Genomic DNA, 27,132 nt, shown 5'->3' on the forward strand with positions numbered 1-27,132 from the left:
GTGACGTCACCGATTGAAACGCTATTTAGCGCGAACACCGCTAACTAGCTAGCCATTTCACATCCGTTACATGGGCAGAACTGAAAAAGCGTGTGTCAAGCAAGGAGGCCTACAAACCTGACTCAGTTACACCAGCTCTGTCAGGAGGAATGGGACAAAATTCACCCAACTTATTGTGGGAAGCTTGTGGAAGGCTACCCGAAACGTTTGACCCAAGTTAAACAATTTAAAGGCAATGCTACCAAATACTAATTGAGTGTATGTAAACTTCTGACCCACTGGGAATGTGATGAAAGAAATAAAAGCTGAAATAAATAATTTTCTCTACTATTATTCTGACATTTCACATTCATAAAATGAAGTGGTGATCCTAACTGACCTAAGACAGGGAATTTTTACGAGGATTAAATGTCAGGAATTGTCAAGAACTGAGTTGAAATGTATTTGGCTAAGTTGTATGTAAACGTCCGACTTCAACTGTACGTTGAATCTCCTGAAGGGAACAGGAACTGCAGTACAGATGATTGTTCTGTAATCAAATTTAGAGACGAGGTTTAGTAATTCCAGTCAGGAGTTGTGTAGAAATGAAACAAGTAGATCTGTGTATTGTATTTATTATGGATCCCCATTAGTTGTTGCCAAAGCACCTACTCTGGGGTCCAGCAAAATTAAGGCAATTTATACCATTTTAAAACATTACAATACATTCACAGATTTCACAACACACTGTGTGCCCTCAGGCCCCTACTCCACCACTACCACATCTCTACATTACTAAATCCATGTCTGTGTATAGTGTGTATGTTATCATATGCGTGTGTCTGTGCCATTGTTTGTGTTGCTTCACAGTCCTCACTGTTCCAAAAGGTGTTTTTTAAATCTAATTTTACTGCTTGCGTCAGTTACTTGATGTGGAATAGACTTCCATGTAGTACTGTTGTGTGCCTCCCATAGTCTGTTCAGGACTTGGGGACTGTGAAGACACCTCTTGTGGCATGTCTTGTGGGGTATGCATGGGTGTCGGAGCTGTGTGCCAGTAGTTTAGACAGACACCTCGGCGCATTCAACATGTCAATACCTCTCATAAATAATGTCGAGATGTGGGATCGGTAGATCTGTGTCTAGATGTGGGGCCGGTAGATCTGTCTCTAGATGTGAGGTCGGTAGATCTGTCTCTAGATGTGGGGTCAGTAGACCTGTCTCTAGATGTGGGGTCAGTAGACCTGTCTCTAGATGTGGGGTCAGTAGACCTGTCTCTAGATGTGGGGTCAGTAGACCTGTCTCTAGATGTGGGGTCAGTAGACCTGTCTTTAGATGTGGGGTCAGTAGACCTGTCGCTCGATGTGGGGTCAGTAGATCTGCCTCTAGATGTGGGGTCAGTAGATCTGTCTCTATATGTGGGGTCAGTAGATCTATGTCTAGATGTGGGGTCAGTAGATCTGTGTCTAGATGTGGGGTCAGTACGGCTCATTGAAGGGGAAATGGGGGTGCTCGGCGTCCCTCCACACTCTCTTTCCGTCCCTCTGTGAAGAGAACACACAGTTACATTCTGTACCACCGGAAAACCCCATGTCTCAACTGAAACTCAGCTAAATTTGGCTGCATCTCAGTAGTCTCATATGGCATCCTCATCTACTCTCCTTCACCTGTCTAGTTGTGACCAGGGGATGAGGCCGTATAAGACTATTGACATGCACCCTGAGGTCTTATCTGAGACAATCGGACCTTACCTCCACAGCTGGGACGATGTACCTCTCGTTTCTGCTGAATGACTCCATCTGCTTCATGTCTTCATCCGACAGAGAGAAGTCAAACACCTGTCAATCAGACACAAACACCCAATCTAGAAAACAATCACAGTAGCTGTACAGAATTGTAACCTGTAGCTTCCTAGACTCAGCCGGCCCTGGATCTCGCAAAAAGTCGCATTTTGGGGAAGAGGTTAGAAGTTTCCAAACTGGTCAAAAATCATGCAGGTCAATTGGTATTCATTCCACTAGATGGCACTGTCCTCACCTGTATGTTCTGCTGGATCCTGGAGGGGGTGACACTTTTGGGGATGCAGACTACTCCTCTCTGTACCTGCCACCTGGAGACACAGACAGACACACACCTGAGAATTGCTCATTACACTGTGGCTAGTTACACAGAGATGTTTGTGTGTTACAGTGTACTGTGTTACCTGAGTATGACCTGAGCAGGGGTCATGCTGTGGCGGAGGGCGATAGCCCCCAGTCCAGGGTCCTGCAGCAGGCAGGGTTCATCAGGCGAGGCCCAGGGCCTGTCACCGCTACCCAGGGGGCTGTAGGCCGTCACACATACACCTACCGACCTGGAACATACGCAAACTATTACACACACACACCTACAACCGTGGAATACACACACACAGTTACACAAACCTACAGACATACACAGGGGCACACACACCACTACACACTAACTTACACACACACAAACGTACCTGCAGTGACTCAGCAACTCAGCCTGGGACAGGTATGGGTGACACTCCACCTACAAAGACAAACCAACACACACATAGTCAGAGAATATTACACAGACATACTGTACACACACAGTCCCATACCTGGTTGACTACAGGCTTGTGTTTGGCGATGCTGATGATATCGTCTGTCTGTCTGGCGTTGAAGTTGGACAGACCAATGGCTCGGACCAGCCCCTTATCAACCAGGCTCTCCATGGCAACCCAGGTTTCCTGGTAGTGTATGTCATCGTAACACACACTCCCATCGGCCCGCTTAGGCATCAGCTCTGTCCCACGCCTGGAGAACACACAGGCAGCTCAGAGGACCATAACATGTCTGGGACGGGGTTTCTAGTACAAGTGTGTTCGTTGAGATGTGCAGTCATATTGAGGTGCGAGTAGGGGTGTGTGTGTGTTGCTCACTGGAAGGCCATGGGCCAATGCATGAGGTAGAGGTCCAGGTAGTTCAGTCCCAGGTGTATTAGACTCTTCCTACAGGCTGTCTCTACATCGTCAGGGTGATGCTGGGTGTTCCACAGCTTAGAGGTCAGAAATACAGCCTCACGACGCAGGGCCTGGGGGCCAAAACAGGGGATCAACACACACACATATATGCACAGCTTTCCAGAAGGGTTTTCCTAATGCTCTGATCAAAAAGTGTATGTGGCTTACCTTTCCTGGTCCCAGCCTCAGAGCCAGTGCCTCCCCGACCTCCTGCTCATTACTGTATGCAGCAGCACAATCAATGTGTCTGTAGCCACAGTCTAGAGCCGTCAGCACTGCCTGCTTCACCTACAGTGACACAGATAGTCAACACACACGTTAAGGTTTAGGTTATCTGTGTGGATGTTCGTTTTTTGAATGCGAATTAATAGCATTTGGACCTGTCCAGGGGCACTCTTCCAGGTGCCCAGCCCCACCAGGGGAATCTTATGCCCTGACGACAGGGTCACGCAAGAACTCATGGTTCAGTCCAGAGGTCCTGAAAGGCAGGCAAACTGGCAGACAGACAGGCACACAGAAGCACACATCATAAATGTTATACGAGGTAGCAACATGGTGTCCAGCTCTAGAGGCTAAACCATCGCTATAGATCTCTGAGTATGACCTGGTGTCAGTTGCAAATCGCCATGACTAAGTCTTAATGCTGTGTTACTGATTATCACTCATGTTTGAATTCATTAACTCAGCACAGGGGACTCAGATGTGTGACATACAGTGCCTTGCGAAAGTATTCGGCCCCCTTGAACTTTGCGACCTTTTGCCACATTTCAGGCTTCAAACATAAAGATATAAAACTGTATTTTTTTGTGAAGAATCAACAGCAAGTGGGACACATTTATTGGATATTTCAAACTTTTTTAACAAATCAAAAACTGAAAAATTGGGCGTGCAAAATTATTCAGCCCCCTTAAGTTAATACTTTGTAGCGCCACCTTTTGCTGCGATTACAGCTGTAAGTCACTTGGGGTATGTCTATCAGTTTTGCACTTCGAGAGACTGACATTTTTTCCCATTCCTCCTTGCAAAACAGCTCGAGCTCAGTGAGGTTGGATGGAGAGCATTTGTGAACAGCAGTTTTCAGTTCTTTCCACAGATTCTCGATTGGATTCAGGTCTGGACTTTGACTTGGCCATTCTAACACCTGGATATGTTTATTTTTGAACCATTCCATTGTAGATTCTGCTTTATGTTTTGGATCATTGTCTTGTTGGAAGACAAATCTCGGTCCCAGTCTCAGGTCTTTTGCAGACTCCATCAGGTTTTCTTCCAGAATGGTCCTGTATTTGGCTCCATCCATCTTCCCATCAATTTTAACCATCTTCCCTGTCCATGCTGAAGAAAAGCAGGCCCAAACCATGATGCTGCCACCACCATGTTTGACAGTGGGGATGGTGTGTTCAGGGTGATGCGCTGTGTTGCTTTTACGCCAAACATAACATTTTGCATTGTTGCCAAAAAGGTCCATTTTCGTTTCATCTGACCATAGAACCTTCTTCCACATGTTTGGTGTGTCTCCCAGGTGGCTTGTGGCAAACTTTAAACAACACTTTTTATGGATATCTTTAAGAAATGGCTTTCTTCTTGCCACTCTTCCATAAAGGCCAGATTTGTGCAATATACGACTGATTGTTGTCCTATGGACAGAGTCTCCCACCTCAGCTGTAGATCTCTGCAGTTCATCCAGAGTTCCATTTCAATATTATCGCTTGCACAGTGCTCCTTGGGATGTTTAAAGCTTGGGAAATCTTTTTGTATCCAAATCTGGCTTTAAACTTCTTCACAACAGTATCTCGGACCTGCCTGGTGTGTTTCTTGTTCTTCATGATGCTCTCTGCGCTTTTAACGGACCTCTGAGACTATCACAGTGCAGGTGCATTTATACGGAGACTTGATTACACACAGGTGGATTGTATTTATCATCATTAGTCATTTAGGTCAACATTGGATCATTCAGAGATCCTCACTGAACTTCTGGAGAGAGTTTGCTGCACTGAAAGTAAAGGGGCTGAATAATTTTGCACGCCCAATTTTTCAGTTTTTGATTTGTTAAAAAAGTTTGAAATATCCATTAAATGTCGTTCCACTTCATGATTGTGTCCCACTTGTTGTTGATTCTTCACAAAAAAATAGTTTTATATCTTTATGTTTGAAGCCTGAAATGTGGCAAAAGGTCGCAAAGTTCAAGGGGGCCGAATACTTTCGCAAGGCACTGTATATGACAGTCACAGGCTGGCTTTATGGGAACACATTACTGATTAACATCATAATCCTCTATGTCACGTGATACAGTATTGTATTAAAGTATAGTACAATGCCTAAAATAGGTTGAGTGGTCTGAGCTCATGCTGATCAAATCAGAATCCCCCCCATATGCTACTTCTTTCAGCTTCAGCTTTACAGTTTAAATGTAGTTTGTTCCAGTAGATTAGTACAGTCTGTAACCGTGTCCACCATTGCCTGAACCACAATGTGAGCAAATAGTGATGTAAGATAGAACTGAGATGAGATACACAATAGTACATCTGAGTCACACTAACACCCTGGTGCCGTTCCCCCTGTGGAAATGGAGAAGGTTCTCTAACGTGAGAAGTTATGTCCGTGTGTATCATGCTAGAGTAAGAATATGTGAGGAGTGATAGTTCTTACCGATCAGACGTCTGTGTGTCAGAATGTGTGTGATGCTCAGTAGTCAGGCTGGTTTTAAACAGACAGAGGTCAAAGTCTGGATCTGTTTATCTGTAACCCAAACAGTTGGGAAACTTCTAAAACGAACTATAGTGATCTACAGAGGACCAACAGGCAATGAACAGCCCACATATAAATAACCCATTTTCAGTCTCAGAATAACACACTCATGGTCTCATGAATTAGAACAATGACACTCAACATCATGTGTCAAAACAAGAAAATAGCCAACCTTAAAGGTCCAGTGCAGTCAAAAACATGATTTTTCTATGTTTTATATACATTTCCACTCTGAAGTTGAAATAATACTGTGAAATTGAGCCTTTTCATAATTTTCCCTTTTAGTGAGAGCCGTTTGAAAAGACGGCTTTTTGTGGGATGGAGCTTTGACCTTCAATGGTGACATCACCATGCAGTAAATTAGTCATTAGTAGGAACTCTGAAACAACCGACTTGCTAACTGGTTGTAGTTATTATACACGTCGTGTTCAACCAATTAGCAAGTGGGACATTTTCAAGTTTCAACTAGCGCGTGAACACGGCAATAATGGACCAATAAGAAGGTTCCAAACCTCTGCCAATAACAGTTCATTTTCAGTTTTCCCTCCCCACTCAAACCCCTCCCAGATAGACATTTAAAGGTCAAATTTTCTGAGGACTGTTTTTATATGCAACCTGGGATGGGTTTGGTCTAGTAAGTGTGACAGTGTGGTCAGATACAGGATTGTAGACATTGAGATAATGGTAACCATTTTGAATACAAATATTAATGACAGGTCTCACATTCATGACAGCTCATGCATGCAACTCCTTTCCATTGTAATTTACAGGTATTTAATGCTATATGAGACCATTGAAGGCCTGGATGAGGGCTCACGTTAGCTCCCAGAGCAAATACATAGGCTTTTTAGCTCAGTGGGCTAACACGGTCCTAAAGCATGCAGATGGTCTGGGTTCGATACCTGGTCCCACATAGTAAGTCAAACCTCTGACATCTCATCTAAAATAATGAGAAACTGGTTTGACAACTTTGTTATGGTTGAACCTAGTGTGGAACTGTACAATAACATCAAACTAGTCAATTTGTGAGATTTTATTTTCAAACTTGTCATACATTACATGCTACTATTCATAAAAAAGTCATTACCAATATTTTTCTTATAGCTGGTAACATAGGTTTGTGATAATAAACTCAGAGGCCACTCAACCCCTTCCCCCACTGTCAACCAATCACCTTTAACTTTTCACCTCTATCCACTGCCCCGCTTTCCCGTAGCAGGCAGTAAAAGAAATGCCCGAGCGGGGTCTGTAGAAACCGGAAGCTTCCAGTTTGAGGACGGATCAAACCAGGTAGCTACACGCTTTTGCCACCAGAGAGGAATCAAACAACAACAACAACAAAACATGAAAGAAAGATGAGTCCTAAAAAATGGTCAATCAGGTTTGAATGTTTGTACAGGTGTGATCACATAAGAGCTGGCCACTATGTGGCACCATCCGTCAGTCTGTCTGTCCATCTATCCATACAGGTCGTCATCGTTATCCTCGTTAAACACTGGCCCCCCGCCTGTTCCCCCGGTACCCTGGCTTGGACCACTGCCCCCTGCAGCACTGGATGGGAACCTGTGAGACAAAGACAATAGTCACTATTCTAAACCAGATAGTTAGGGTCCTGGATGCTGATTGGCTGAAACAGCTTTAAAGCTTTATGGAAATATGGCCAATATACCACAGCTAAGGGCTGTATACAGGAACTCTGCTTCGTACCTAAGAACAGCCCTTAGCCGTGGCATATTTTAGCAATAAGGCCAAAGGGTGTGGTAGATGGCCAATACACCACGGCTAAGGGCTGGTCTGACATAACATTGCTGTCAGCCAATCAGCACTCAGGGCTTGAACCACCCAGTTTATAATTAAGCAATAAAGGCACGAGGGGGTGTGGTATATGGCCAACATACCACGGCTAAGGGCTGTTCTTATGCACGACGCATCTCAGAGTGCCTGGACACAGCCCTTAGCCGTGGTATATTGGCCGTATATCACAAACCCCGAGGTGCCTTATATTGCTATTATAAACTGGTTACCAACGTAATTAGAGCAATAAAAACAAATGTTTTGTTGTACCCGTGGTATACGGTCTGATATTTTGGCAATATACCACACCCCCTCTGGCCTTATTGCTTAAATATACCACAACCCCTCGGGCATTATTGCTTAATTATAGCACATTAAACACTGTCACACACACCCCGGAGGTCACACACAAACGTACCTGAAGCTGCCAAAGCCTCGGCTCTGCTGCAGTGTCTGGGCAAACATCTCGTATTTGCGGATGTCATTGTCGCTGACGGAGCGACGGGCGAATCGCATGGCCTCCTCAAAGTGATCCTTCCTGATCTCTGGCACAGGGTCATCTTCCTCCACCTCCTGGAGATGAGAATAGAGGGAGGGTGGAAGGGGGATAATTGCAAAAGAAAAGTAGACGGAGAGAAAGAGAGATGGCGTGAACGAGGTGTGTGTGTGAAATGACCATAGCAGAAGGGTTGGTCTGCCTCTCCCTTTCTCGGCGAATCTCATTCTCGATGCACTCTCTGATGGCCAGCTTACAGGCCCGCTGGCAGATTTCTGTAAGGTCAGCACCCGAGAACCCATTGGTCATCTTAGCCAAGAAGTCCAGATCAACATCCTATAGGATAGAGGGAGTAGACAGGGTGTAACCAATCAACGTCAGGGTAATGACAGATCTATAGCACCTGAAACATCTTACATATTGGTGCGAGTCACTAAATCTTGTTACATAATACAACTACCATCGGGCTCTTGCTACATAAGCACGATGACAGGTGTATAAAGATGTAGTGTTTATGAGCGGTGTGTGTTTTACCTTGCTAATGGGGCTCTTTCGGAGGTTAGCCTTGAGAATGTTGATCCTGCTCTTCTCGTCAGGCAGAGGGATGTAAATAAGCTGGTCCAGACGGCCGGGTCGAAGGATGGCAGGGTCAATGATGTCAGGGCGATTGGTGGCGCCAATGATGAAGACGTTCTTTTTGCTGGACATGCCGTCCATCTCAGTCAGGATCTGGTTGATGACACGATCGGCCGCTCCGCCACCGTCTCCCACATTACCCCCACGGGCTTTCGCTATGGAGTCAAGCTCGTCAAAGAACAACACACACGGGGCTGCCTGGCGAGCCTGTACACACAGAAAAACACAGTAGATTACACCATATACTATTGAAAATGGTGTAGTGGTGTACCACAGGGTTCAATGCCAAGATCTCTGTTTTTCTCCATGTTGATTTATAACCTACCATAGCACACAAATAGAAATGTTAACTTTGGTGAGTCACTTCTATGTCATACCTTGTCAAAGATCTCCCTGACATTAGCCTCAGACTCTCCGAACCACATGGTGAGAAGCTCAGGTCCTTTGATGGAGATGAAGTTGGCCTGGCACTCATTGGCAATGGCCTTGGCCAGCAGGGTCTTACCGCAACCCGGGGGCCCGTAGAACAACACTCCCTTAGACGGGGTCATACCGAACTTCAGGAACTTATCAGGGTGCTCCACTGGGTACTATCGGGGAAAGAAAGCTAGAGATAAGGTATGACAATGTGTGTAAGGTTAAACTTTGTGCACCGGTTTGATTGCAGGCCTGCATAGGACGAAGGCAGAGCAGCTAGCGAGGTACTGCTCTGTGTCAGTGGTCACGGGCAGCCTTGCTGTATGGAGAAGGTTCTTTTTTCCATCCACAAGTCTCCATATATCCATGACTTATGAAATGTTTGAATCCTTCGACTAATGTGATTTGTGGATTCAAATAAATAATTTTAAATGTGTTTGTCTGTGCGCACATCGTACCTGCACCAGTTCCTGCAACTCCCTCTTGACATCTTCCAGTCCTCCAATGTCCCCCCAGGTGATGTTAGGAACCTCTACCACCGTCTCCCTCAGAGCTGATGGGTTACTCTGGCTCAGAGCCCACTGAAATGCAAACACACGTTTAATATCATATACAGTTGAAGTCGGAAATTTACATACACTTAGGTCGGAGTCATTAAACTAATTTTTCAACCACTCCACAAATGTCTTGTTAACAAACTAGTTTTGGTTAGGACCCCCCCGACTTAGAAAACAAACTAAGTCGGTTAGGACATCTACTTTGTGCATGACAAGTAATTTTCCCAACAATTGTTTACAGACAGGTTATTTCACATATAATTCACTGTATCACAATACCAGTGGTTCAGAAGATTAAATACACTAAGTTGACTGTGCCTTTAAAAAGCTTGGAAAATTCAATCTTGGCTTTAGAAGCTTCTGATAGGCTAATTGACATCATGAGTCAATTGGAAGTGTACCTGTGGATGTATTTCAAGGCCTACTTTCAAACTCACTGCCTCTTGCTTGGCATCAAGGGAAGATCAAAAGAAATCAGCCAAGACCTACTTGGGGGCAATTTCCAAACGCCTGAAGGTACCACGTTCATCTGTATAAACAATAGTACAAACACCATGGGACCGCGCAGCCGTCATACCGCTCAGGAAGGAGACGCGTTCTGTCTCCTAGAGATTAATGTACTTTGGTGCGGAAAGTGCAAATCAATCCCAGAACAACAGCAAAGGACCTTGTGAAGATGCTGGAGGAAACAGGTACAAAAGTATCTATATCCACACAGTAAAACGAGTCCTATATCGACATAACCTGAAAGGCCGCTCAGCAAGGAAGAAGCCACTGCTCCAAAACCGCCATAAAAAAGCCAAAGTCAAGGTATTGGAGTGGCCATCACAAAGCCCTGACCTCAATCCTACAGAAAGTTTGTGGGCAGAACTGAAAAAGCGTGTGTGAGCAAGGAGGCCTACAAACCTGACTCAGTTACCCCAGCTCTGTCAGGAGGAATGGGCCAAAATTCACCCAACTTATTGTGGGAAGCTTGTGGAAGGCTACCCGAAACATTTGACCCAAGTTAAACAATTTAAAGGCAATGCTACCAAATACTAATTGAGTGTATGTAAACTTCTGACCCACTGGGAATGTGATGAATGAAATAAAAGCTGAAATAAATCACTCTACTATTATTCTGACATTTCACATTCATAAAATGAAGTGGTGATCCTAACTGACCTAAAACAGGGAATTTTTACTAGAATTAAATGTCAGGAATTGTGAAAAACTGAGTTGAAATGTATTTGGCTAAGGTGTATGTAAACTTCTGACTTCAACTGTATACATAACCAGGAGTAGTATAGTTATTATGTACTGGGTTGTGGTAGACTGTGTAGTCTACCATAGGTAGAGACAGTCAACACTTAGTAGTGTGTTTGGTAGTGTGTTTCCTACCCTGAAGTCGTCCATGGTAACGGCCAGGGAGTTCATGACCTCCGCATCGATGGTCTCGTCCTCCAAGTCGATTAGGTCCATCTTCTTCCTGATGGCCTGGAGAGCAGCCTCAGAGCACAGGGCAGCCAGGTCAGCACCCACGTGGCCGTGGGTCTCATTAGCCACCTACACGGAGATACAGGGGGAGTTAACACGCAGGCCAGCCTCGGAACACAATGCTACCAGTTCAATGGGTGTGGGAAATGCATGTCAGCCACCTAACAAGACACACACCCAGGATGTGTTCCAAATGGCACCCTATTCCTTCAATCAGGAATTGACAACTTTTTTTGTCACTTGTCCATTGGACAAGTAGGACAGATTTTTTTATTTTGTGCAAAAGCTCAAGTCACTTGTCCCCAAATAAAATGGTCCAACACCATTTTTACATCACTGTATGAAGCAAAGAACCACTTTTTAAAATAAAAAGCATTACTATTTTTTTACCATATATAATCTGACAAAAATTTAGGCTACGCTGCCTATTCAAGAAGATCGGTCAAGATTGACATTGGACAATTATTTCCCGATGTCCTCCTTCAAAATCGGCCACAAGGGACAACAGTGAGCACTATTACCGTCAATTAGACTTGGGTTTTACTAGGGTGTTGTGGATTGGGCTGGTGGATGGGAGTAATCTATTAATATTGTTCCAATGTTGGCCTCCCTTATCTAATTCTGATCACAATATCAAACAATTATTCTGGTGTGATTATTATTTTTTTTTACTTGTCCATTCGGACAACTTAAATCTATATTATTCTTATCTGACAATTATTTTCCTTGTCCCAGCGCAGAACTTTCTTATTATTTTGGTATTTTACCCCCTTTTTCGTGATATCCAACTGCGATCCAATTTGGGTCTCATTGCTGCACACTCCCTAACGGGCTGAGGAGAGACGAAGGTTGAGTCATATGTCCTCCAAAACATGACCCACCAAACCACGCTTCTTAACACCTGCCCGCTTAACCCAGAAGCCAGCAGCACCAATGTATCGGAGTAAACACTGTTCAACTGACGACTCGCCAAACAGCTTGCAAGCGCCCGGCCCACCACCAGTGTGATGAGCCAAGTAAAGCCCCCACCGGCCCAACCTTCCCCTTAACCACACTGGGCCAACTGTGCGTCACCCTATGGGACTCCGGTCATGGCCGGTTGTAACACAACCTGGGATCCAACCCGGGTCTGTCATGATGCAACAAGCACTACGATGCAGTACCTTAGAACGCTGCGGGAGGCCTCAGTGCAGCACTTTTGACCAGGGCGGTAGGGAATAGGATTCCATTTGGGACGCAGGCCAAGAGTCAGCACACACCTGTTCAAGGTCAACATCATCATTCAGTTTCATGTTCTTGGTGTGGATCTGCAGTATTTCCAGTCTGCCTGTAGCATCAGGGATTCCAATGTCCACCTCCCTGTCAAAACGCCCTGTAGGCACAAGCACGTTGGAGCATTAAAGCAACCAATATATCTGCACAATAAAAACACCCTGTAAAAATATGTATACGTACCAAATCTCCTAAGTGCAGCGTCTATGCTGTTGGGTCTGTTGGTGGCTGCCATGACAATGACATGAGCCCTCTGCTTCAGCCCGTCCATCAGGGTCAGCAGCTGAGACACGATACGCCTCTCCACTTCTCCATGGGTCTACAAACACACACGCATGTCAACAACAGCAGGATATACCTCTCCATCTAATCATGGGTCTACAGAAAATGTCAGATCAGTTCATAGCTGCTGCACTTTTTATTGAAGTGATACAATGTCATAGTTGGGTGACCCTTTAGAAGGATTTTTCCATTTCCTTTGTATTCCATTTTTATTCTCTTGGTCTGCACATCAACCGATGGACACCATTAATACCCATTCTCTCTCCCCCACACCTTCTCTCTCTTTGGAGCGATAGCGTCCAGCTCATCAATGAAGATGATGGCAGGAGAGTTCTTCTCAGCCTCCTCGAAGGCCTTCCTCAAGTTGCTCTCACTCTCTCCAGCCAGCTTACTCATGATCTCAGGACCTACGGACAGGAACACAGACAGAAGGGCCATACAGAGCAACATCAAAACAGCAAGAGTACAATGACTTATCATGAACACTGAACCTCTGCCAGGGAAAGGGTAAGGTTTAGAATCTCACCGTTGATGAGGAAGAAGAAGGCTCCAGTCTCATTAGCGACAGCTCTGGCAATCAGGGTCTTTCCTGTACCGGGGGGTCCGTACAGCAGGATACCACGGGGGGGCTGGAGGGGAGTACAGGTGCATGTCAGTCATTAGAACATTTCCAATAGTGAAAAATGCTTAAGCCAATTGAAATGGTTGACTTTCAAGTCTGGAAAACATGTTTTTAAACTCTTTACTGTTCAAGAAAGTGCGTAGACTAACACAAGGCCTTGAAGATAGTGAACGGTGTGTGTTACCTTGACTCCTATAGCCTTGAATAGTGCAGGGTGTCTGAGTGGCAGCTCCACCATCTCCTTGATCTGAGCCAGCTGCTTCCTCACTCCTCCGATATCGTCATAGCCCACCTCATTCAGGGACTCCTCCTCATCCTCCACACACAGAAATAAATCTGAGGCTTGAGAGTTCGTTTGCTTACTAGGGCTAGGTCTTTGTAGGGACTTCAGGATACATATGTCCCGATTCATTACATATTCCTACCCGACCCTCTTGCTGTGGACTTGGAGAAAAGCAACGCTAATTGGCTAAAAGTACAATGCCTAGATTTACATAGGCTAAATTAAGAGTGCTCTGCCCACAAGCAATTGGTTGAGGTTGTGACCCACCTCTCTCCTGATAGGTTCTCCCTCGCAGTGGATGACGGTATCGGGGGCAACGATGCAATAGGGGTTGGGGTCAGTCTCCACCACCTTGAACTCCACCGCACGCATACCTCCCCGAACCAGGAAGATATCACCTACACACAATGACATATTACAGAATAAAATATAGAACAAACAATTGTTCACCGGTGCTGTTTTGAAACAAAACGATTGGTAACAGGTGTGTGTTAGGGATGGACACAGTTAATCGACTATCCAGACATCCGAACAGACATTCGTATTTGAACACATTTTGGGATAATTTTTTGGGCATATTTTAACAATGAAAAAGCTGTTTAAATGAAATGGTCCATGTTCCACACAAGGATATACAATGACATGTGAAATGCTTAATTTAATAAAACAACAAACTTTAGAATGTAGTGTTTATGTACGGCGCATTGAGCTACTGCTGCTTCAGATGTCCCATGGCTTTGACAGTTCATTGTTAACAGAACTGTACTGTAAATGCAGCCTAGTTCTAGGGACACACAAAGTGAATGTTTTATTTTCAAGCAAATTCTCTCATAGCTTATGGGTTGCGTTTTACATTTGACGATCATAGCTCATTTAGCCCTCTGGTCAGCCCTGACAGAGGTATGCCATTTTCCCCACTTCAGATAGCAGTTAGCCTACAGGCGCACACCAGAGGGTCCACAAGACCTGACACAGATTCATGCAAAACACTAACCAGAACAGATTTTTTTTTTTTTTATATATATAAAATCTGTTCTATTATGGCGAACATTAGACTTCACGTTCACTGTTAGCCTAGGCTACTGTTAGCTAAAAACTACCGGAATAGCACCCTGAAAACAACTGTACACTATCTGCTGCGGCATCATTCTGATTAGAGGTCGACCGATTATGATTTTAACGCCGAAAAAAGCTGATACCGAAAAAAATCGTCCAACATATATTTTGTAATATATATTACAATTTGTCTATTTAGTCTCTAATAAACAATGAAACATGCTCAATTTGGTTTAAATAATGCAAAAACACAGTGTTGGAGAAGAAAGTAAAAGTGCAATATGTGCCATGTAAAAAAGCTAACGTTTAAGTTCCTTGCTCAGAACATATGCAAGCTGGTGGTTCAATATTCCCAGTAAAGAAGTTTAGATTGTAGTTATAATAGGAATTATGATGCGTCAACTATTTCTCTCTATGCAATTTGTATTTAATATACAGTGCCTTGCGAAAGTATTTAGCCCCTTTACTTTCAGTGCAGCAAACTCTCTCCAGAAGTTCAGTGAGGATCTCTGAATGATCCAATGTTGACCTAAATGACTAATGATGATAAATACAATCCACCTGTGTGTAATCAAGTCTCCGTATAAATGCACCTGCACTGTGATAGTCTCAGAGGTCCGTTAAAAGCGCAGAGAGCATCATGAAGAACAAGAAACACACCAGGCAGGTCCGAGATACTGTTGTGAAGAAGTTTAAAGCCAGATTTGGATACAAAAAGATTTCCCAAGCTTTAAACATCCCAAGGAGCACTGTGCAAGCGATAATATTGAAATGGAACTCTGGATGAACTGCAGAGATCTACAGCTGAGGTGGGAGACTCTGTCCATAGGACAACAATCAGTCGTATATTGCACAAATCTGGCCTTTATGGAAGAGTGGCAAGAAGAAAGCCATTTCTTAAAGATATCCATAAAAAGTGTTGTTTAAAGTTTGCCACAAGCCACCTGGGAGACACACCAAACATGTGGAAGAAGGTGCTCTGGTCAGATGAAACCAAAATTGAACTTTTTGGCAACAATGCAAAACGTTATGTTTGGCGTAAAAGCAACACAGCTCATCACACTGACCACACCATCCCCACTGTCAAACATGGTGGTGGCAGCATCATGGTTTGGGCCTGCTTTTCAGCAGGGAAGATGGTTAAAATTGATGGGAAGATGGATGAGCCAAATACAGGACCATTCTGGAAGAAAACCTGATGGAGTCTGCAAAAGACCTGAGACTGGGACCGAGATTTGTTTTCCAACAAGACAATGATCCAAAACATAAAGCAAAATCTACAATGGAATGGTTCAAAAATAAACATATCCAGGTGTTAGAATGGCCAAGTCAAAGTCCAGACCTGAATCCAAATCGAGAGTCTGTGGAAAGAACTGAAAACTGCTGTTCACAAATGCTCTCCATCCAACCTCACTGAGCTCGAGCTGTTTTGCAAGGAGGAATGGGAAAAAATTTCAGTCTCTCGAAGTGCAAAACTGATAGAGACATACCCCAAGCGACTTACAGCTGTAATCGCAGCAAAAGGTGGCGCTACAAAGTATTAACTTAAGGGGGCTGAATAATTTTGCATGCCCAATTCTTCAGTTTTTGATTTGTTAAAAAAAGTTTGAAATATCCAATAAATGTCGTTCCACTTCATGATTGTGTCCCACTTGTTGTTGATTCTTCACAAAAAAATACAGTTTTATATCTTTATGTTTGAAGCCTGAAATGTGGCAAAAGGTCGCAAAGTTCAAGGGGGCCGAATACTTTCGCAAGGCACCGTACCTTTTACTATTGGGTGTTCTACGGCATCTTTAGTATTGCCAGCCTAATCTCAGGAGTTGATAGGTTTGAAGTCATAAACAGCACTGTGAAGCAAGCATTGCTAAAAACTTGAAATCGGCCCTAATTAAATCGGTCGACCGCTAAATCCGATTGGTCAATAGAGATTATTATATATATTTTTGACTATACGAATATCCAGAAAAATATATTTTGCGTGAATAGTGAAATCATCTCAAATGCTCATCCCTAGTGTGTGTACTGACCCTTGCGGATGGGCCTGTAGGCCTCTAGGAAGTAGGGTTTGAGGTAGACCTCAAATAGATTGCCAGTGATTCCCTCCACTGTATCATCAATAGGCAGAACGTGGATCCTCTTCCCATACTTCACATCAGGACACGGCTGGATACTGCAACAGGAAGAATAGAGAAACATCACTTATCTAAATTTGCTTTGGGCATATGTACAAAAACAAACTTGTTTGTTCCCGTGTGTGTGCATCTGTATGTGTACCTGATGACATCCCCCAGACGGACGCGGAGGTTGTTGCGGACCACACGGTTCATGCGGATCTTCTCATCAGAGCAGGTGTCGTCAGACAAAACAATACACACTGACTCCCTGCGCTTCTTCCCCTTCATCAGCACTGTGTCTCCACGAAACAGCTGCAGCTCATCCATCTTTGCCTAAAAACAGTATGAACACCATGAGTTTCACTAGATGTTCTAAATACTTTTAGTACAGCAGGATCAGATCGTTTACAGATCTTTGCCACAGCAGCAGCTGAGAATCAAAATAACACATGCTTGCTTAGAGCCAGAATAATTACATTCTGGGACTGTGAACAGAGGATGAGGTTACAAATCCACCCAATCACCTGTTCCTACCTGAGAGAGAGAGACCACACTGTTGTCTTCATTGATGGATTCATCAACAATCAATCTGTTAGGTCTGGTCTTCTGCTTCAGAATCGCAGTGGAAAGATCATCATTTTTGGATCTGGGTGAAACAAACAAAAGCGATAAGTTAAAACTGACTGTCTGATATTTCACAGTTACTACATACACATTAATTCTTGAGCTCCCAAGTGGCGCAGAGGTCTAAGACTCTGCACCAGGGTGTCACTATAGACACCCTGGTTCGAATCCAGGCTGTATCACAAACGTCCGTGACTGGGAGTCCCACAGGGCAGTGCACAATTGGCCCAGCGTCGTCCTGGTTTGGCCGGTGTAGGCCGTCATTGTTAAGAATTTGTTCTTAATTGACTTGCCTAGTTAAATAACGGTTAAATAAAATACAAAAATCCTTGTCCTATTGGGAATATTGATTAACAACGTCATTAGCTAGATAACTAGATAGATCAGTATAGCTGGCTATAAAATGCCGTCTTTGCAAAGCTAGCAATTTAACATCGCGCAATCGCTTGACTTGGTCAACTCATATTGTACACTTTGTTTCATGATCAGCTAAATAGCTACGCTGACTTTAGCTAAATCCGAAATACTGTTCATTCATCGCCAGTTAATGTTTGCTAACTAGCTACTAGTAGCCAAGCTGCAGGTGACACAGCAAAAGGACACACCTTTTGAGATCCCAAGTCGTCAGGTTACGGCTATTTATTAGCTACACCAGCTAAAACCGAGGAGTAGACGTTTGGTAACGTTATTGCATATGCTAGATTGCTAGCTAATATGCCATATTCCTAAATGACCTAAACCGTCATTACACTTTGAATGATACGTTTATTAGCTAGCTAACTAAACGGGTAACGTTAGCTAAACTAACGTTAACATGCTAGCCTAAGCCAGTAAGTAAGTGACATGACCGGCATTTTCATCCAGCTTTGACAGTTAGCTAGCTACCTAACCACTTACGTTAGTTAACGTCAGGTAGCTAGTGAGTTGGCTAACTAACGTTAACACATTTACATGGTAATGTATTTAAAAAATGTGTCCTGCCTCTCATCATCATGGGTCCTTGGATGAGTTTGTCAAGCCAGAGTCACAGGCTAGCTAGTTAGAAACATATGTTAACATTGGTTAGTAAACTGTGCCGGTAGGCCCAGCTAGCTACGTTTTGTCAGGTTAAGTTGCCTAACGTTAGCTAGCTTGATACAAACGTCTGTCAGTCACGTACGGTAGTTTTGGACATTCCATTGACTGGTCCCAATTACAGTGTGCAACGTTACGGGCTAACGTTAGCTAATACTTGGTTACCTAACTAGCTAGCTAAATTCACTCGTAGTAAGAGTCTTCCATAAACCGTAATGTTAGTATGGCATGACATCCAATATGCTAACTAGCTAGCTGAGGTAAAATACCAGAAGAGTCTAGTAGCTCAGCTAGCTAATTCGCTTGTAAAAAATACACCTTTCTATCTATTTATACTTACTCTCCTCCCGAGGCCATGGTGTTACTCCTGAAATAGCAAATGTGTATAAATACAAAGTAGCTACTGTAGCTATTTGTTAAGCTTTGTCCGCAAAGTAACTTCACAACGTTCTCTGGAGCTCTTCTTCTTTACATTTGTATTGGCGGATCGCATCCGTGTGGTGCATACACCACCACCTACAGTAGTGGAGTGTGAGACCATTCAAGGCCTTTTCTTCGTCGATGCGGTTGGCATCCAATAAATGTTGCATTACCACCACCAACTAGACTGGGTTATAACACCCTTATGCTTGAAAAAAGGAAAATAAATTAACATTTAACCTATCCCTACACTCATTAAAAAAACACCACCCTACTCCACTATTTAAACCTATCTAGTCCTACCTCATGTCAACAGCCTGAAAGGACGGGACACCACCAATCAACACTCTCTTCTGACCTCAAATCTCGTACACCCAAATACTTCTCTGCAGCTGCAACCATAACTTCAGTACAGTTGATAACCATTACTATGAACGCTAAAAAGCCAATCTTACTGAAGCATATATCACTCCTTGGCCTATTCCTCTGTACTGATACAGATCTACTACTCACATGAATCATCTCAGGATCCATCCCCCTTAACACATCTTCCTCAACTTTCTTCACTGCCTCAACCTATGACAACCTCTCCTCTACTCTAACCCTGGTAACCTCAACCTGCCTCTCTCGCACCGCATTCAAGGCCTTCCTATTCATGTATTCCTCTTATCTGGTTCTGTGTATGAGTTCATTACACATCATAGAAAAATTGCCCTACCAACTAAACCTACACCCATTAAAAAACATCCCCACTATTCCACTACTTGGCCCTATCTGATCCTACACCAAGCCGGCAGCCTGGTAGTGAGGGACACTATTGCTCAACACACCTTGTAACTCCTCTGCAGAACAGTTGATAACAATGGCTATGAACGCTAAAGAAGCCAACCTTACTGAAGTACAGTTATTCCTATCACTCTCTATTGGCTTCGGACAACTCACAGGGATCCTCTTAGGCTCCCAGGCCCTGGACCCATCTTCCTTTACGACTCTCTTCACTTCCTCATCGTACGAAACTGTATGTACTACTCTGATCTTGGCAAACTCAACCTGCCTTTCTCTCAACGGACACCTCTGGTCTCCAAGCACCATGTTTTTTTCTCACCTTTATTCAACCAGTTGGCCAGTTGAGAACAACTTCTCATTTACAATTGCGACCTGGCCAAGATAAAGCAAACCAGTGCGACAAAAACAACAACACAGAGTTACCCATGGGATAAACAAACATACAGTCAATAACACAATAGAAAAGGTCTATGTACAGTGTGTGCAAATGTAGTAAGATTAGGGAGGTAAGGCATTAAATAGGCCATAGAGGTGAAATAATTACAATTTAGCATTAACACTGGAGTGATGTGCACATGATAGATGTCCATATGATGATGTGCAAGTAGAGATACTGGGGTGCAAAAAAACAATATGGGGATGAGGTAGTTGGGTGTGCTATTTACAGATGGGCTGTGTACAGGTACAGTGATCGGTAAGCTGCTCTGACAGCTGATGCTTAAAGTTAGGGAGGTAGATATAAGTCTCCAGCTTCAGTGATTTTTGCAATTCGTTCCAGTCATTGGCAGCAGAGAACAGGAAGGAAAGGCGGCCAAATGAGGTGTTGGCTTTGGGGATGACCAGTGAAATATACCTGCTGGGGAGCATGCTACTGGTTGGTGTTGCTATGGTGACCAGTGAGCTGAGATAAGGCGGAGCTTTACCGAGCAAAGATTTATAGTTGACCTGGAGCCAGTGGGTTTGGCGACGAACATGTAGAGAGGGCAAGCCAACGAGAGCATACAGGGTCGCAGTGGTGGGTAGTATATGGGGCTTTGGTGACAAAACGGATGGTGATAGACTACATCCAATTTGCTGAGTAGAGTGTTGGAGGCTATTTTGTAAATTACATCGCCAAAGTCAAGGATCGGTAGGAAAGTCAATTTTACGAGGTATGTTTGGCAGCATGAGTGAAGGCTTTGTTGCGAAATAGGAGGCTGATTCTAGATTTAACTTTGGATTGGAGATGCTTAATGTGAGTCTGGAATGAGAGTTTACAGTCTAACCAGACACCTAGGAATTTGTAGTTGTCCACATATTCTAGAACAGAACCGTCCAGAGTAGTGATGCTAGTTGGGCGGGTGCGGGTGTAACAGTATAGACTTTACGTCCGTCCCCTCGCCCTGACCTAGGCAGCAAACCAGGGACGCTCTGCACACAGACAACAGTCACCCTCGAAGCATCGTTACCCATCGCTCCACAAAAGCCACGGCTCTTGCAGAGCAAGGGGAACCACTACTTCAAGGTCTCAGAGCAAGTGACGTCACCAATTGAAACGCCACTAGCGCTAACTAGCTAACCATTTCACATAAGCTACATGGGCAGCAATCGGTTGAAGAGCATGCATTTAATTTGATTAGCAGTTAAAAGCAGTTGGAGGCCAGATGTCCAAAGAAGGGCCAGATGTTTACAGAAAGGTGTCTTCTGCGTAGAGGAGGATCAGAGAATCACCAGCAGCAAGAGCGACATCATTGATATATACAGAGAAAACTGCCAGAGGTCCGGACAACATGCCCTCTGATTTGACACACTGAACTCTATCTGAGAAGTAGTTGGTGAAACAGGCGAGGCAGTCATTTGAGAAACCGAGGCTATTGAGCCTGCCGATAAGAATGAGGTGATTGACAGAGTCGAAAGCCTTGGCCAGGTCGATGAAGACAGCTGCACACTACTGTCTTTTATCGATGGCGGTTATGATATCATTTAGGACCTTAAGCGTGGATGAGGTGCACCCATGACCAGGTTGGAAATCAGATTGCATAGTGGAGAAGGTACAGTAGGATTCAAAATGGTTTGTGATCTGTTTGTTAAATTGGCTTTCAAAGATTTTAGAAAGGCAGGGCAGGATGGATATAGGTCTATAACAGTTTGGGTCTAGGGTTCTTAACCACTAGGCTACAATGTTCAGACTGTTCACAATATTGGGCTGTAGAGAAAAAAACGATTCTCTGTGTCGAGGTAAAAGTGGGGTTGGGATTACTCAGTGGGGCCTGTAGAATCTATACAGTGCCTTGCGAAAGTATTCGGCCCCCTTGAACATTGCGACCTTTTGCCACATTTCAGGCTTCAAACATAAAGATATAAAACTGTATTTTTTTGTGAAGAATCAACAACAAGTGGGACACAATCATGAAGTGGAACTACATTTATTGGATATTTCAAACTTTTTTAACAAATCAAAAACTGAAAAATTGGGCGTGCAAAATTATTCAGCCCCTTTACTTTCAGTGCAGCAAACTCTCTCCAGAAGTTCAGTGAGGATCTCTGAATGATCCAATGTTGACCTAAATGACTAATGATGATAAATACAATCCACCTGTGTGTAATCAAGTCTCCGTCCTGACTGAGTGTCCATGAGATGGCGCCAGATGAACACAGTGAAGAGAAATTTAGGAGAGTACCAACATAATTCCTCAAATTAGGATGAGGATGAGTTTCGAATTCCAGTTTATGTCATTGTGTGTGTCATGTGTACAGTTATTTCCATCTTTCTCTCTCTGTCTGTCTCACACACACACACACACACACACACACACACACACACACACACACACACACACACACACACACACACACACACACAGGGATTAAACACCTCCCTCTGCAACTGGATCCTGGACTTCATAACGGTACGCACCCAGGTGGTGAAGCATCAACACATCCACCACGCTGACCCTCAATACTGGGGACCCTCAGGGATGCGTGCTTAGTTCCCTCCTGTATTCCCTGTTCACCTGCGATTGCGTGGCCTCACACGACTCCAGCATCATCATTTGCAGACAACACAACAGTGGTAGGCTTGATCAGCGATGACGATGATAGCCTACAGGTAGGTGGTCAGAGACCTGGCAGTGTGGTGCCAAGATAACAACCTCTCCCTCAACGTCAGCAAGACAAAGGAGCTGATCGTGAACTACAGGAAATGGAGGGCCGAGCACGCCCCCATCCAAAGAGACGCTGTGGAAGAAGTGGAAGAGCCTCAAGTTCCTCTGTGTCCACATCGCTAAGGAACTATCATGGTCCACACACATCAACACAGTCGTGAATAGGGCATGACAACGCCTCTACCCCCTTAAGAGACTGACAAGATTTGGCATAGGCCCTCAGATCCTCAAGGAGTCCTACAGCTGCACCATTGAGAGCCTCTTGCCTGGCTACATCACCGCTTGGCATCCGACTGCAAGGCACTACAGGGGGTAATGCGTATGGCCCAGTACATCACTGCCCTCCAGGAACTCTATACCAGTTGGTGTCAGAGAAAGGCCCTAAAAATGGTCAAAGACCCCAGCCACCCAAATCATAGACTGTTTTCTCTGCTAAAGGTATGGCAAGAAGTACTGATGCACCAAGTCTGGAACCGACAGGTCCCTGAAAAGCTTTTACCCCCAAACTATACGACTGCTAAATAGTTAGTTAAATAGTTAACCAATATTTACCTGGAATATCTGTATTGAACCTTTTTGCTCTAATCTCTTTTGACTCATCACATCCTCTGTTGTTGCTGTTTGTTACCTATCCCATTGCTTAGTCACTGTATCCTTACCTACCTCAATTACCTTGAACTCCTGCACATCGACTCAGTACTGGTACCCCATGTACAGTATATCACAAAAGTGACTACACCCCTCACATTTTTGTTAAATTTTGAGTATATCTTTCATGTGACAACACTAAAGAAATGACACTTTGCTACAATGTAAAGTAGTGAGTGTACAGCTTGTATAACAGTGTAAATTTGCTGTCCTCTCAAAATAACTCAACACACAGCCATTAATGTCTAAACCGCTGGCAACAAAAGTGAGTACACCCCTAAGTGAAAATGTCTAATTGGGCCCAATTTGGACATTTTCACTTAGGGGTGTACTCACTTTTGTTGCCAGCTGTTTAGACATTAATGGCTGTTTCAATTTATGTGAGGGGTGTAATCACTTTTGTGATATCCTCTATATAGCCAAGTTATTAATACTCATTGTGTATTTATTCCTTCTGTTATTATTTTTCTATGTTTTCTATGTTTTTTTTATTCAATTGTTGGTAAGTAAGGTTAAGACTTTCACGGTTAGTCTACACCTGTTGTTTACGAAGCATGTGACAAATAACATTTGATTTGACACAGACAGACAGACAGACAGACAGACAGACAGACAGACAGACAGACAGACAGACAGACAGACAGACAGACAGACAGAATGTAATACAATCAAAAAGCTTAATTGTATAGAAACTGACTCATCTTCTTGAGGCCTGCCAATAGAGCTCTGTCTTCCCAAGGTCACTCTCTTTGTCCTCCTCCTTTTCTCTCTCATTTTCTTTCTCCATCATCTCTCTCCTCCCTCCATGTCCATTAGGTCTTGCTCTTTCTTCTTCTCCCTCTCATCTTTCCCTTCCCCTCTTTTCATCTCCCTCCTCCTCCCCTCTTCTTTTTCTCTCCCTCTTACATCAATACCTTCCCCTCCCTTCCTCAAACATCGAACTGAGTGACATTTCAAGAACTGAGAATACAGGACTGGCTCCACCCCTCCATCCCTCCATTATGGCTCAGTGATCTCCACTTGCAGTGGTCTCATATATAATGGATGTAGTGAGTAACTGGGACTAGGAGCGTGTTGAGTGTTTATTTCTGGTCTGAATGGGATGCTCTGTCTGTCTGACTGATATGTAATTAGAGAGTTTATGCCTCTGAGGAGGAGAAGGCCATGACAATGTGTGTGTGTGTGTGTGTGTGTGTGTGTGTGTGTGTGTGTGTGTGTGTGTGTGTGTGTGTGTGTGTGTGTGTGTGTGTGTGTGTTTACTGTCATGTATTCAAAACACTGGAAGACAGAGAGAATGAAAAGCTGCACATGAAACTATTCTTCAAAGACTTTCAAGGTCAGATAGGTCAACAAATGTCTATAAAAGATTGTGACAGATCAATATATTGTACTGTATGTGTATATTTATGAAGATATAAATGTGTATATTATATTAACAACTAAAAAAAGCAGAGAAAGACTACAAACCTGCTCATTGTGCATCTTAAACAGCTCCCTGTCTGATGGTTGTGCTGACTCACTGTGCTGTGGTCAGTAATGATACCTAGGCCAGTGAGGAGAACTCTGAAGTCAGGGATGACTGTGCTATGTATAAACTGCTGAGAGTATGCAATACAAACTGATGAACTAATAAAGGTTAAAACCAAAATATTTCTGTGTGTTGTCATTATTATATTACTCTAATACAAATGCAAAGAGATACTGTATTACTCTGGTGTGAATGATACGGATGGCTGCTGTGATGGTCTTGACATTATCTGATGTGCTCACTTTCAGAGAGAAAAACTAGCTCGCTAAAATAGATAATTTACTGGTACAGTACAGTACAGAACTAAACGATGTAAATGCTATAGCTTCTGTCATGTTCCTGTGTGTGTGTGTGTGTGTGTGTGTGTGTGTGTGTGTGTGTGTGTGTGTGTGTGTGTGTGTGTGTGTGTGTGTGTGTGTGTGTGTGTGTGTGTGTGTGTGTGTGTGTGTGTGTGTGTGTGTGGATCCTAAAGGAGTTTGATCAATAGGTGCTGTAGGGACAGAATCATCCTCCTCAGACACATTCCTCCAAATCAGCTGACACACACTTACAAGGACTGAACTAAAATAGCAAGTGTGCTTGTGTGTGCGTACTTAATGCCAGTCATCTCCACTTCCTTTAACAGGGCTATTGACAGAGGTATTTCAGGTCTCAACTATTGCATTGGAGCTGGGCCATTCACTTTTATTTCTGAGGATCATGATGAAAACAGATTATGACATTAAACCTCAAACACTCTTACGATGTGTAAAGTTGTCAGTGGGCCTGGTGTGTGTGTGTGTGTGTGTGTGTGTGTGTGTGTGTGTGTGTGTGTGTGTGTGTGTGTGTGTGTGTGTGTGTGTGTGTGTGTGTGTGTGTGTGTGTGTGTGTGTGTGTGTGTGAGAGAGAGAGAGCGAAAGAGAGAGAGCGAGAGAGACCCCCTTCCAGCCTTTGGGAACATCTCGTACAACAAAATCTATGGGCTAAAAAACCTAGCAAAAAAACATTAGCTGACATGGACTAGCTGATTTTGACATTTCTGACAAGTCATGAATAACATTCTAAAGTATGCAATGAGTGACATGCTAAAGTGGCTAAAATGTAAAATGTTCTGCTGATAAGCGGTCTGGTTACCGCTGCAGTGTGAGTCTGCAGATCCACTTCAACCTGTCACACCCTGATCTGTTTCACCTGTCTTTGTGCTTGTCTCCACGCCCTCCAGGTGTCGCCCATCTTCCCCATTATCCCCAGTGTACTTATACCTGTGTGTTCTGTTTGTCTGTTGCCAGTTTGTCTTGTTTGTCAAGCTTACCAGTGTTTGTCCTGTCAGCTCCTGTCTTTTTCCAACCTCTCTGTTTCTCTCCCTCCTGGTTTTTGACCCTTGCCTGTCTCGACCCTGAACCTGCCCACCCGACCACTCCGCCTGACCCTGACCCTGCCTGCCGTCTTCTACCTTTGCCTCTGTTCACTGTAATAAACATTGTTACTTCGATACGGTCTGCATCTGGGTCTTACCTTGTCCTGATACAACCCACCTGGGACACACACCTAGCCAACTGACAGAACCACATACATTTACACACACTGTAATGTATTCACAGAGCACTGACAGAGAGAATGAAGAGCTCCACATGAAACTTCCAGCCTAGTCCAAACACAATAAAATAATTGAAACCTAAAATGGAAATGTTACATCAGCTATATTTCTTGAAGTGAACATGGTGTTGTGGATATAATTATGTTGGTCTACTGTAACGAAGATTGCACAATCATATTGATGCATTGTGCACACTCAGACACCTAGCTTCAGACCACAGCTAGGATCTTGTCGGGACATTGGGCTTACACAGATGGATTCTTACACAGATGGATCCTTACCCAGATGGATGCTTAAACTAGATATATAGTAGGAACCATCTGCATAAACCCAATGTCCCGACAAGATTCTTGCGGTCAGAAGTTATTAGACATCATGTGTAAATCATGTAAGTGACTGACTAATGTCAATTGGACATTGGGTAAAAATTCAGGTATCATGCGCTGCATCATACTGTTCTTCTGTCGTTAGTCTGTGTGAGGAAGGAGTGGTGCATGACGATAGCGAAGATGATGTATCCTTAAAGAGAGAGAGTGTCCGTGCTGAGTTGTGAGTTTCTCCTCCCGCGGTATAAAAGCTCACCTCTCTTCA

At 43.8% G+C, this 27,132-nt stretch overlaps 2 protein-coding genes across 2 annotated transcripts; both read right to left on the reverse strand.

The window, feature by feature from the left end:
- Positions 1 to 598: 598 nt before the first annotated feature.
- Positions 599 to 5,706, reverse strand: LOC135514001 (aldo-keto reductase family 1 member A1-A-like). The gene is made up of 10 exons (XM_064937090.1): positions 5,636 to 5,706; positions 3,370 to 3,483; positions 3,158 to 3,277; positions 2,909 to 3,060; positions 2,588 to 2,783; positions 2,465 to 2,514; positions 2,183 to 2,332; positions 2,017 to 2,089; positions 1,731 to 1,817; positions 599 to 1,523 (listed from the first exon to the last, which is right to left on the reverse strand). Exons 2-10 carry the CDS (start codon positions 3,448 to 3,450, stop codon positions 1,458 to 1,460), a joined length of 975 nt encoding a protein of 324 aa, XP_064793162.1. The 5' UTR covers positions 3,451 to 3,483; positions 5,636 to 5,706; the 3' UTR covers positions 599 to 1,457.
- A 1,046-nt stretch (positions 5,707 to 6,752) lies between these two features.
- On the reverse strand, positions 6,753 to 18,926 carry LOC135514000 (transitional endoplasmic reticulum ATPase). Its single transcript, XM_064937089.1, has 17 exons — positions 18,781 to 18,926; positions 17,277 to 17,388; positions 16,903 to 17,075; positions 16,656 to 16,798; positions 13,837 to 13,967; positions 13,471 to 13,602; positions 13,191 to 13,293; positions 12,938 to 13,071; positions 12,566 to 12,701; positions 12,370 to 12,482; positions 11,015 to 11,179; positions 9,536 to 9,658; positions 9,038 to 9,250; positions 8,559 to 8,867; positions 8,205 to 8,360; positions 7,947 to 8,101; positions 6,753 to 7,297 (listed from the first exon to the last, which is right to left on the reverse strand). The coding sequence occupies exons 1-17, from the start codon at positions 18,795 to 18,797 to the stop codon at positions 7,192 to 7,194; spliced, it is 2,421 nt and encodes an 806-aa protein (XP_064793161.1). The 5' UTR covers positions 18,798 to 18,926; the 3' UTR covers positions 6,753 to 7,191.
- Positions 18,927 to 27,132: the final 8,206 nt, after the last annotated feature.

The sequence above is a fragment of the Oncorhynchus masou genome, chromosome 25 (assembly GCF_036934945.1).
Source record: "Oncorhynchus masou masou isolate Uvic2021 chromosome 25, UVic_Omas_1.1, whole genome shotgun sequence".
NCBI lineage: Eukaryota > Metazoa > Chordata > Actinopteri > Salmoniformes > Salmonidae > Oncorhynchus > Oncorhynchus masou.